General features: G+C 39.4%; 1 protein-coding gene across 1 annotated transcript in view; it reads left to right on the top strand.

The window, feature by feature from the left end:
* LOC142209054 (guanylate-binding protein 3-like) overlaps positions 1-13476 on the top strand; it is a 39879-nt gene that overhangs the window by 15755 nt on the left and 10648 nt on the right. Inside the window, exon 2 of the mRNA XM_075277998.1 lies at positions 7055-7240. Coding sequence (XP_075134099.1) covers positions 7066-7240 — 175 coding nt within the window. The 5' untranslated portion in view covers positions 7055-7065. The remainder of the gene's footprint in view (positions 1-7054; positions 7241-13476) is intronic.

Here is a 13476-nt window from a genome sequence, read left to right as displayed (position 1 = left end):
AGTAATGTAATGTATGTACACAGTGACTGTACCAGCAGAATAGTGAGCGCAGCTCTGGTGTATAATACAGGGTAAGTAATGTAATGTATGCACACAGTGACTGTACCAGCAGAATAGTGAGCGCAGCTCTGGGGTATAATACAGGATAAGTAATGTAATGTATGTACACAGTGACTGCACCAGCAGAATAGTGAGCGCAGCTCTGGAGTATAATACAGGATAAGTAATGTAATATATGTACACAGTGACTGTACCAGCAGAATAGTGAGCGCAGCTCTGGTGTATAATACAGGGTATGTAATGTAATGTATGCACACAGTGACTGTACCAGCAGAATAGTGAGCGCAGCTCTGGAGTATAATACAGGATAAGTAATGTAATGTATGCACAGAGTGACTGCACCAGCAGAATAGTGAGCGCAGCTCCGGAGTATAATACAGGATAAGTAATGTAATGTATGTACACAGTGACTGCACCAGCAGAATAGTGAGCGCAGCTCTGGAGTATAATACAGGATAAGTAATGTAATGTATGTACACAGTGACTGTACCAGCAGAATAGTGAGCACAGCTCTGGAGTATAATACAGGATATGTAATGTAATGAATGTACACAGTGACTGTACCAGCAGAATAGTGAGCGCAGCTCTGGATTATAATACAGGATAAGTAATGTAATGTATGTACACAGTGACTGCACCAGCAGAATAGTGAGCGCAGCTCTGGAGTATAATACAGGATAAGTAATGTAATGTATGTACACAGTGACTGTACCAGCAGAATAGTGAGCGCAGCTCTGGGGTATAATACAGGATAAGTAATGTAATGTATGTACACAGTGACTGTACCAGCAGAATAGTGAGCGCAGCTCTGGAGTATAATACAGGATAAGTAATGTAATGTATGTATACAGTGACTGCACCAGCAGAATAGTGAGCGCAGCTCTGGAGTATAATACAGGATAAGTAATGTATGTACACAGTGACTGTACCAGCAGAATAGTGAGCGCAGCTCTGGAGTATAATACAGGATAAGTAATGTAATGTATGTACACAGTGACTGCACCAGCAGAATAGTGAGCGCAGCTCTGGAGTATAATACAGGATAAGTAATGTATGTACACAGTGACTGTACCAGCAGAATAATGAGCGCAGCTCTGGAGTATAATACAGGATAAGTAATGTAATGTATGTATACAGTGACTGCACCAGCAGAATAGTGAGCGCAGCTCTGGAGTATAATACAGGATAAGTAATGTAATGTATGTACACAGTGACTGCACCAGCAGAATAGTGAGCGCAGCTCTGGAGTATAATACAGGATAAGTAATGTAATGTATGTACACAGTGACTGTACCAGCAGAATAGTGAGCGCAGCTCTGGAGTATAATACAGGATAAGTAATGTAATGTATGTATACAGTGACTGCACCAGCAGAATAGTGAGCGCAGCTCTGGAGTATAATACAGAATAAGTGATGTAATGTATGTACACAGTGACTGTACCAGCAGAATAGTGAGCGCAGCTCTGGAGTATAATACAGGATAAGTAATGTAATGTATGTATACAGTGACTGCACCAGCAGAATAGTGAGCGCAGCTCTGGAGTATAATACAGGATAAGTAATGTAATGTATGCACACAGTGACTGTACCAGCAGAATAGTGAGCGCAGCTCTGGGGTATAATACAGGATAAGTAATGTAATGTATGTACACAGTGACTGCACCAGCAGAATAGTGAGCGCAGCTCTGGAGTATAATACAGGATAAGTAATGTAATATATGTACACAGTGACTGTACCAGCAGAATAGTGAGCGCAGCTCTGGTGTATAATACAGGGTAAGTAATGTAATGTATGCACACAGTGACTGTACCAGCAGAATAGTGAGCGCAGCTCTGGGGTATAATACAGGATAAGTAATGTAATGTATGTACACAGTGACTGTACCAGCAGAATAGTGAGCGCAGCTCTGGAATATAATACAGGATAAGTAATGTAATGTATGCACACAGTGACTGCACCAGCAGAATAGTGAGCGCAGCTCCGGAGTTTAATACAGGATAAGTAATGTAATGTATGTACCAGCAGAATAGTGAGCGCAGCTCTGGAGTATAATACAGGATAAGTAATGTAATGTATGTACACAGTGACTGCACCAGCAGAATAGTGAGCGCAGCTCTGGAGTATAATACAGGATAAGTAATGTATGTACACAGTGACTGTACCAGCAGAATAGTGAGCGCAGCTCTGGAGTATAATACAGGATAAGTAATGTAATGTATGTACACAGTGACTGTACCAGCAGAATAATGAGCGCAGCTCTGGAGTATAATACAGGATAAGTAATGTAATGTATGTTTACAGTGACTGCACCAGCAGAATAGTGAGCGCAGCTCTGGAGTATAATACAGGATAAGTAATGTAATGTATGCACACAGTGACTGTACCAGCAGAATAGTGAGCGCAGCTCTGGGGTATAATACAGGATAAGTAATGTAATGTATGTACACAGTGACTGCACCAGCAGAATAGTGAGCGCAGCTCTGGAGTATAATACAGGATAAGTAATGTAATATATGTACACAGTGACTGTACCAGCAGAATAGTGAGCGCAGCTCTGGTGTATAATACAGGGTAAGTAATGTAATGTATGCACACAGTGACTGTACCAGCAGAATAGTGAGCGCAGCTCTGGAGTATAATACAGGATAAGTAATGTAATGTATGCACACAGTGACTGCACCAGCAGAATAATGAGCGCAGCTCCGGAGTTTAATACAGGATAAGTAATGTAATGTATGTACCAGCAGAATAGTGAGCGCAGCTCTGGAGTATAATACAGGATAAGTAATGTAATGTATGTACACAGTGACTGCACCAGCAGAATAGTGAGCGCAGCTCTGGAGTATAATACAGGATAAGTAATGTAATGTATGTACACAGTGACTGCACCAGCAGAATAGTGAGCGCAGCTCTGGAGTATAATACAGGATAAGTAATGTATGTACACAGTGACTGTACCAGCAGAATAGTGAGCGCAGCTCTGGAGTATAATACAGGATAAGTAATGTAATGTATGTACACAGTGACTGTACCAGCAGAATAATGAGCGCAGCTCTGGAGTATAATACAGGATAAGTAATGTAATGTATGTATACAGTGACTGCACCAGCAGAATAGTGAGCGCAGCTCTGGAGTATAATACAGGATAAGTAATGTAATGTATGTACACAGTGACTGCACCAGCAGAATAGTGAGCGCAGCTCTGGAGTATAATACAGGATAAGTAATGTAATGTATGTACACAGTGACTGCACCAGCAGAATAGTGAGCGCAGCTCTGGAGTATAATACAGGATAAGTAATGTAATGTATGTACACAGTGACTGTACCAGCAGAATAGTGAGCACAGCTATGGAGTATAATACAGGATAAGTAATGTAATGTATGTACACAGTGACTGCACCAGCAGAATAGTGAGCGCAGCTCTGGAGTATAATACAGGATAAGTAATGTAATCTATGTACACAGTGACTGCACCAGCAGAATAGTGAGCGCAGCTCTGGAGTATAATACAGGATAAGTAATGTAATGTATGTACACAGTGACTGTACCAGCAGAATAGTCAGCGCAGTTCTGGAGTATAATACAGGATAAGTAATGTAATGTATGTACACAGTGACTGCACCAGCAGAATAGTGAGCGCAGCTCTGGAGTATAATACAGGATAAGTAATGTAATGTATGTACACAGTGACTGTACCAGCAGAATAGTGAGCGCAGCTCTGGGGTATAATACAGGATAAGTAATGTAATGTATGTACACAGTGACTGCACCAGCAGAATAGTGAGTGCAGCTCTGGAGTATAATACAGGATAAGTAATGTAATGTATGTACACAGTGACTGTACCAGCAGAATAGTGAGCGCAGCTCCGGAGTATAATACAGGATAAGTAATGTAATGTATGCACACAGTGACTGTACCAGCAGAATAGTGAGCGCAGCTCTGGAGTATAATACAGGATAAGTAATGTAATGTATGTATACAGTGACTGCACCAGCAGAATAGTGAGCGCAGCTCTGGAGTATAATACAGGATAAGTAATGTAATGTATGTATATAGTGACTGCACCAGCAGAATAGTGAGCGCAGCTCTGGTGTATAATACAGGATAAGTAATGTAATGTATGTACACAGTGACTGTACCAGCAGAATAGTGAGCGCAGCTCTGGGGTATAATACAGGATAAGTAATGTAATGTATGTACACAGTGACTGCACCAGCAGAATAGTGAGCGCAGCTCTGGAGTATAATACAGGATAAGTAATGTAATATATGTACACAGTGACTGTACCAGCAGAATAGTGAGCGCAGCTCTGGTGTATAATACAGGGTAAGTAATGTAATGTATGCACACAGTGACTGTACCAGCAGAATAGTGAGCGCAGCTCTGGGGTATAATACAGGATAAGTAATGTAATGTATGTACACAGTGACTGTACCAGCAGAATAGTGAGCGCAGCTCTGGAGTATAATACAGGATAAGTAATGTAATGTATGCACACAGTGACTGCACCAGCAGAATAGTGAGCGCAGCTCCGGAGTTTAATACAGGATAAGTAATGTAATGTATGTACCAGCAGAATAGTGAGCGCAGCTCTGGAGTATAATACAGGATAAGTAATGTAATGTATGTACACAGTGACTGCACCAGCAGAATAGTGAGCGCAGCTCTGGAGTATAATACAGGATAAGTAATGTATGTACACAGTGACTGTACCAGCAGAATAGTGAGCGCAGCTCTGGAGTATAATACAGGATAAGTAATGTAATGTATGTACACAGTGACTGTACCAGCAGAATAATGAGCGCAGCTCTGGAGTATAATACAGGATAAGTAATGTAATGTATGTATACAGTGACTGCACCAGCAGAATAGTGAGCGCAGCTCTGGAGTATAATACAGGATAAGTAATGTAATGTATGCACACAGTGACTGTACCAGCAGAATAGTGAGCGCAGCTCTGGGGTATAATACAGGATAAGTAATGTAATGTATGTACACAGTGACTGCACCAGCAGAATAGTGAGCGCAGCTCTGGAGTATAATACAGGATAAGTAATGTAATATATGTACACAGTGACTGTACCAGCAGAATAGTGAGCGCAGCTCTGGTGTATAATACAGGGTAAGTAATGTAATGTATGCACACAGTGACTGTACCAGCAGAATAGTGAGCGCAGCTCTGGAGTATAATACAGGATAAGTAATGTAATGTATGTACACAGTGACTGCACCAGCAGAATAGTGAGCGCAGCTCTGGAGTATAATACAGGATAAGTAATGTATGTACACAGTGACTGTACCAGCAGAATAGTGAGCGCAGCTCTGGAGTATAATACAGGATAAGTAATGTAATGTATGTACACAGTGACTGCACCAGCAGAATAGTGAGCGCAGCTCTGGAGTATAATACAGGATAAGTAATGTAATGTATGTACACAGTGACTGCACCAGCAGAATAGTGAGCGCAGCTCTGGAGTATAATACAGGATAAGTAATGTATGTACACAGTGACTGTACCAGCAGAATAATGAGCGCAGCTCTGGAGTATAATACAGGATAAGTAATGTAATGTATGTATACAGTGACTGCACCAGCAGAATAGTGAGCGCAGCTCTGGAGTATAATACAGGATAAGTAATGTAATGTATGTACACAGTGACTGCACCAGCAGAATAGTGAGCGCAGCTCTGGAGTATAATACGGGATAAGTAATGTAATGTATGTACACAGTGACTGCACCAGCAGAATAGTGAGCGCAGCTCTGGAGTATAATACAGGATAAGTAATGTAATGTATGTACACAGTGACTGTACCAGCAGAATAGTGAGCGCAGCTCTGGAGAATAATACAGGATAAGTAATGTAATGTATGTACACAGTGACTGCACCAGCAGAATAGTGAGCGCAGCTCTGGAGTATAATACAGGATAAGTAATGTAATGTATGTACACAGTGACTGTACCAGCAGAATAGTGAGCGCAGCTCTGGAGTATAATACAGGATAAGTAATGTAATCTATGTACACAGTGACTGCACCAGCAGAATAGTGAGCGCAGCTCTGGAGTTTAATACAGGATAAGTAATGTAATGTATGTACACAGTGACTGTACCAGCAGAATAGTCAGCGCAGTTCTGGAGTATAATACAGGATAAGTAATGTAATGTATGTACACAGTGACTGCACCAGCAGAATAGTGAGCGCAGCTCTGGAGTATAATACAGGATAAGTAATGTAATGTATGTACACAGTGACTGTACCAGCAGAATAGTGAGCGCAGCTCTGGGGTATAATACAGGATAAGTAATGTAATGTATGTACACAGTGACTGCACCAGCAGAATAGTGAGCGCAGCTCTGGAGTATAATACAGGATAAGTAATGTAATGTATGTACACAGTGACTGCACCAGCAGAATAGTGAGCGCAGCTCTGGAGTATAATACAGGATAAGTAATGTAATGTATGTACACAGTGACTGCACCAGCAGAATAGTGAGTGCAGCTCTGGAGTATAATACAGGATAAGTAATGTAATGTATGTACACAGTGACTGCACCAGCAGAATAGTGAGCGCAGTTCTGGAGTATAATACAGGATAAGTAATGTAATGTATGTACACAGTGACTGTACCAGCAGAATAGTGAGCGCAGTTCTGGAGTATAATACAGGATAAGTAATGTAATGTATGTACACAGTGACTGCACCAGCAGAATAGTGAGCGCAGTTCTGGAGTATAATACAGGATAAGTAATGTAATGTATGTACACAGTGACTGTACCAGCAGAATAGTGAGCGCAGCTCTGGGGTATAATACAGGATAAGTAATGTAATGTATGTACACAGTGACTGTACCAGCAGAATAGTGAGCGCAGCTCTGGAGCATAATACCGCATGTAACTCTAGATCAGTAAGGTTACCCTGTGATACTGTTTGTTTGTTTTTTTATTTTCTTTTTTTATCATGTCTATCTCTCGTATGTTCTTCCTTTACAGATTCCCCAGTAATGGAGCGTCCGGTGTGTTTAATAGAGAACCATGAAGATGGGACAATCCAAGTGAATCAGGCGGCTCTGGAGATCTTATCCGCCATTACTCAGAAGGTGGTTGTTGTGGCCATAGTCGGGAAATATCGGACTGGGAAGTCTTATCTAATGAACAGACTGGCCGGACAGAAGAATGGTGAGAAGTGTAATGTATAGTAGAGTATTCCTGTTATACTGTATAGTAGAGTATTCCTGTTATACTGTATAGTAGAGGATCCTGTTATACTGTATAGTAGAGGATCCTGTTATACTGTATAGTAGAGGATCCCTGTTATACTGTATAGTAGAGGATTCCTGTTATACTGTATAGTAGAGGATCCTGTTATACTGTATAGTAGAGGATTCCTGTTATACTGTATAGTAGAGAATCCTGTTATACTCTATAGTAGAGGATACTGTTATACTGTATAGTAGAGGATCCTGTTATACCGTATAGTAGAGGATTCCTGTTATACTGTATAGTAGAGGATCCTGTTATACTGTATAGTAGAGGATCCCTGTTATACTGTATAGTAGAGGATCCTGTTATACTGTATAGTAGAGGATCCTGTTATACTGTATAGTAGAGGATCCCTGTTATACTGTATAGTAGAGGATTCCTGTTATACTGTATAGTAGAGGATTCCTGTTATACTGTATAGTAGAGGATCCTGTTATACTGTATAGTAGAGGATCCTGTTATACTGTATAGTAGAGGAACCTGTTCTACTGTATAGTAGAGGATCCCTGTTATACTGTATAGTAGAGGATCCTGTTATACTGTATAGTAGAGGATTCCTGTTATACTGTATAGTAGAGGATCCTGTTATACTGTATAGTAGAGGATCCCTGTTATACTGTATAGTAGAGGATCCTGTTATACTGTATAGTAGAGGATCCTGTTATACTGTATAGTAGAGGATCCTGTTATACTGTATAGTAGAGGATCCTGTTATACTGTATAGTAGAGGATCCCTGTTATACTGTATAGTAGAGGATCCCTGTTATACTGTATAGTAGAGGATTCCTGTTATACTGTATAGTAGAGGATCCTGTTATACTGTATAGTAGAGGATCCTGTTATACTGTATAGTAGAGGATCTTGTTATACTGTATAGTAGATGATTCTGTTATACTGTATAGTAGAGGATCTCTGTTATACTGTATAGTAGAGGATCCCTGTTATACTGTATAGTAGAGGATCCTGTTATACCGTATAGTAGAGGGTCCCTGTTATACTGTATAGTAGAGGATCCTGTTATACTGTATAGTAGAGGATCCTGTTATACTGTATAGTAGAAGATCCTGTTATACCGTATAGTAGAGGATCCTGTTATACCGTATATTAGAGGATCCTGTTATACTGTATAGTAGAGGATTCCTGTTATACTGTATAGTAGAGGATCCTGTTATACCGTATAGTAGAGGATCCTGTTATACCGTATAGTAGAGGATCCTGTTATACTGTATAGTAGAAGATCCTGTTATACCGTATAGTAGAGGATCCTGTTATACCGTATATTAGAGGATCCTGTTATACTGTATAGTAGAGGATCCTGTTATACTGTATAGTAGAGGATCCTGTTATACTGTATAGTAGAGGATCCTGTTATACTGTATAGTAGAGGATCCTGTTATACTGTATAGTAGAGGATCCTGTTATACTGTATAGTAGAGGATCCTGTTATACTGTATAGTAGAGGATACTGTTATACTGTATAGTAGAGGATTCCTGTTATACGGTATAGTAGAGGATTCCTGTTATACTGTATAGTAGAGGATCCTGTTATACCATATAATAGAGGATCCTGTTATACTGTATAGCAGGGAATCCTGTTATACTGTATAGTAGAAGATCCTGTTATACTGTATAGTAGAGGATCCTGTTATACCGTATAGTAGAGGATCCTGTTATACCGTATAGTAGAGGATCCTGTTATACCGTATAGTAGAGGATCCTGTTATACCGTATAGTAGAGGATCCTGTTATACCGTATAGTAGAGGATCCTGTTATACCGTATAGTAGAGGATCCTGTTATACTGTATAGTAGAGGATACTGTTATACTGTATAGTAGAGGATCCTGTTATACCATATAGTAGAGGATCCTGTTATACTGTATAGTAGAGGATCCTGTTATACTGTATAGTAGAGGATCCTGTTATACTGTATAGTAGAGGATACTGTTATACTGTATAGTAGAGGATCCCTGTTATACTGTATAGTAGAGGATCCTGTTGTACCGTATAGTAGAGGATCCTGTTATCCCATATAGTAGATGATCCTGTTATACTGTATAGTAGAGGATCCTGTTATACTGTATAGTAGAGGATCCCTGTTATACTGTATAGTAGAGGATCCTGTTATACTGTATAGTAGAGGATCTCTGTTATACTGTATAGTAGAGGATTCCTGTTATACTGTATAGTAGAGGATTCCTGTTATACTGTATAGTAGAGGATCCTGTTATACTGTATAGTAGAGGAACCTGTTATACTGTATAGTAGAGGATCCTGTTATACTGTATAGTAGAGGATCCTGTTATACTGTATAGTAGAGGAACCTGTTATACTGTATAGTAGAGGATCCTGTTATACTGTATAGTAGAGGATCCCTGTTATACTGTATAGTAGAGGATCTTGTTATACTGTATAGTATAGGATTCTGTTATACTGTATAGTAGAGGATCTCTGTTATACTGTATAGTAGAGGATCCCTGTTATACTGTATAGTAGAGGATCCTTTTATACCGTATAGTAGAGGATACTGTTATACCGTATAGTAGAGGATCCTGTTATACCGTATAGTAGAGGGTCCCTGTTATACTGTATAGTATAGGATCCTGTTATACTGTATAGTAGAGGATTCCTGTTATACTGTATAGTAGAGGATCCTGTTATACCGTATAGTAGAGGATCCTGTTATACCGTATAGTAGAGGATCCTGTTATACCGTATAGTAGAGGATCCTGTTATACCGTATAGTAGAGGATCCTGTTATACCATATAGTAGAGGATCCCTGTTATACTGTATAGTAGAGGATCCTGTTATACCGTATAGTAGAGGATCCTGTTATACCGTATAGTAGAGGATCCTGTTATACCGTATAGTAGAGGATCCTGTTATACCGTATAGTAGAGGATCTCTGTTATACTGTATAGTAGAGGATCCTGTTATACCGTATAGTAGAGGATCTCTGTTATACTGTATAGTAGAGGATCCTGTTATACTGTATAGTAGAGGATCCTGTTATACCGTTTAGTAGAGGATACTGTTATACCGTATAGTAGAGGATCCTGTTATACCGTATAGTAGAGGGTCCCTGTTATACTGTATAGTAGAGGATCCTGTTATACTGTATAGTAGAGGATTCCTGTTATACTGTATAGTAGAGGATCCTGTTATACTGTATAGTAGAGGATCCCTGTTATACTGTATAGTAGAGGATCCTTTTATACCGTATAGTAGAGGATACTGTTATACCGTATAGTAGAGGATCCTGTTATACCGTATAGTAGAGGGTCCCTGTTATACTGTATAGTAGAGGATCCTGTTATACTGTATAGTAGAGGATTCCTGTTATACTGTATAGTAGAGGATCCTGTTATACCGTATAGTAGAGGATCCTGTTATACCGTATAGTAGAGGATCCTGTTATACCGTATAGTAGAAGATCCTGTTATACCGTATAGTAGAGGATCCTGTTATACCATATAGTAGAGGATCCCTGTTATACTGTATAGTAGAGGATCCTGTTATACCGTATAGTAGAGGATCCTGTTATACCGTATAGTAGAGGATCCTGTTATACCGTATAGTAGAGGATCCTGTTATACCGTATAGTAGAGGATCTCTGTTATACTGTATAGTAGAGGATCCTGTTATACCGTATAGTAGAGGATCTCTGTTATACTGTATAGTAGAGGATCCTGTTATACTGTATAGTAGAGGATCCTGTTATACCGTTTAGTAGAGGATACTGTTATACCGTATAGTAGAGGATCCTGTTATACCGTATAGTAGAGGGTCCCTGTTATACTGTATAGTAGAGGATCCTGTTATACTGTATAGTAGAGGATTCCTGTTATACTGTATAGTAGAGGATCCTGTTATACTGTATAGTAGAGGATCCCTGTTATACTGTATAGTAGAGGATCCCTGTTATACTGTATAGTAGAGGATCCTGTTATACTGTATAGTAGAGGATCCTGTTATACTGTATAGTAGAGGATTCCTGTTATACTGTATAGTAGAGGATCCTGTTATACTGTATAGTAGAGGATCCCTGTTATACTGTATAGTAGAGGATCCTGTTATACCGTATATTAGAGGATCCTGTTATACTGTATAGCAGGGAATCCTGTTATACTGTATAGTAGAAGATCCTGTTATACTGTATAGTAGAGGATCCTGTTATACTGTATAGTAGAGGATCCTGTTATACTGTATAGTAGAGGATCCTGTTATACTGTATAGTAGAGGATCCCTGTTATACTGTATAGTAGAGGATCCCTGTTATACTGTATAGTAGAGGATCCTGTTATACTGTATAGTAGAGGATCCCTGTTATACTGTATAGTAGAGGATCCTGTTATACCGTATATTAGAGGATCCTGTTATACTGTATGGCAGGGAATCCTGTTATACTGTATAGTAGAAGATCCTGTTATACTGTATAGTAGAGGATCCTGTTATACTGTATAGTAGAGGATCCTGTTATACTGTATAGTAGAGGATTCCTGTTATACTGTATAGTAGAGAATTCCTGTTATACTGTATAGTAGAGGATCCTGTTATACCATATAATAGAGGATCCTGTTATACTGTATAGCAGGGAATCCTGTTATACTGTATAGTAGAAGATCCTGTTATACTGTATAGTAGAGGATCCTGTTATACTGTATAGTAGAGGATCCTGTTATACTGTATAGTAGAGGATCCTGTTATACCGTATAGTAGAGGATCCTGTTATACCGTATAGTAGAGGATCCTGTTATACCGTATAGTAGAGGATCCTGTTATACCGTATAGTAGAGGATCCTGTTATACCGTATAGTAGAGGATCCTGTTATACCGTATAGTAGAGGATCCTGTTATACTGTATAGTAGAGGATACTGTTATACTGTATAGTAGAGGATTCCTGTTATACTGTATAGTAGAGGATCCTGTTATACTGTATAGTAGAGGATCCTGTTATACTGTATAGTAGAGGATCCTGTTATACTGTATAGTAGAGGATTCCTGTTATACTGTATAGTAGAGGATCCTGTTATACTGTATAGTAGAGGATCCTGTTATACTGTATAGTAGAGGATCCTGTTATACTGTATAATAGAGGATCCCTGTTATACTGTATAGTAGAGGATTCTGTTATACTGTATAGTAGAGGATCCTGTTATACTGTATAGTAGAGGATCCCTGTTATACTGTATAGTAGAGGATCCTGTTATACCGTATAGTAGAGGATCCTGTTATACTGTATAGTAGAGGATCCTGTTATACCGTATAGTAGAGGATCCTGTTATACCGTATAGTAGAGGATCCTGTTATACCATATAGTAGAGGATCCTGTTATACCATATAGTAGAGGATCCCTGTTATACTGTATAGTAGAGGATCCCTGTTATACTGTATAGTAGAGGATCCTGTTATACCGTATAGTAGAGGATCCTGTTATACTGTATAGTAGAGGATCCCTGTTATACTGTATAGTAGAGGATCCTGTTATACTGTATAGTAGAGGATCCCTGTTATACTGTATAGTAGAGGATCCCTGTTATACCGTATAGTAGAGGATCCTGTTATACTGTATAGTAGAGGATCCCTGTTATACTGTATAGTAGAGGATCCTGTTATACCATATAGTAGAGGATCCCTGTTATACTGTATAGTAGAGGATCCTGTTATACCGTATAGTAGAGGATCCTGTTGTACCGTATAGTAGAGGATCCTGTTATACCATATAGTAGAGGATCCTGTTATACTGTATAGTAGAGGATCCTGTCATACTGTATAGTAGAGGATCCTGTTATACTGTATAGTAGAGGATCCTGTTATACCATATAGTAGAGGATCCCTGTTATACTGTATAGTAGAGGATCCTGTTATACCGTATAGTAGAGGATCCTGTTGTACCGTATAGTAGAGGATCCCGTTATACCATATAGTAGAGGATCCTGTTATACTGTATAGTAGAGGACACCTCTGAGACTCTTGATGTTGGCTCTGGATGATCTGACCTTGTCCTATCCCCCGGATAAATAATAATAAATCGGCTTTTATCCATCTTTCCTATATTATGTGATAGTGTGGTCTGCCGGCTTATTGTGCGCTATAAACGTAAAAATACACAGGACATCCCATAATTATCTAATGGACCCTGGAATGGTCAG

The sequence above is a fragment of the Leptodactylus fuscus genome, chromosome 6 (genome assembly GCF_031893055.1).
Source record: "Leptodactylus fuscus isolate aLepFus1 chromosome 6, aLepFus1.hap2, whole genome shotgun sequence".
In the NCBI taxonomy this organism is placed as follows: domain Eukaryota; kingdom Metazoa; phylum Chordata; class Amphibia; order Anura; family Leptodactylidae; genus Leptodactylus; species Leptodactylus fuscus.
The sequence above is the reverse complement of the archived record's forward strand: the minus strand, read 5'-3'. Positions and strand labels throughout refer to the sequence as shown.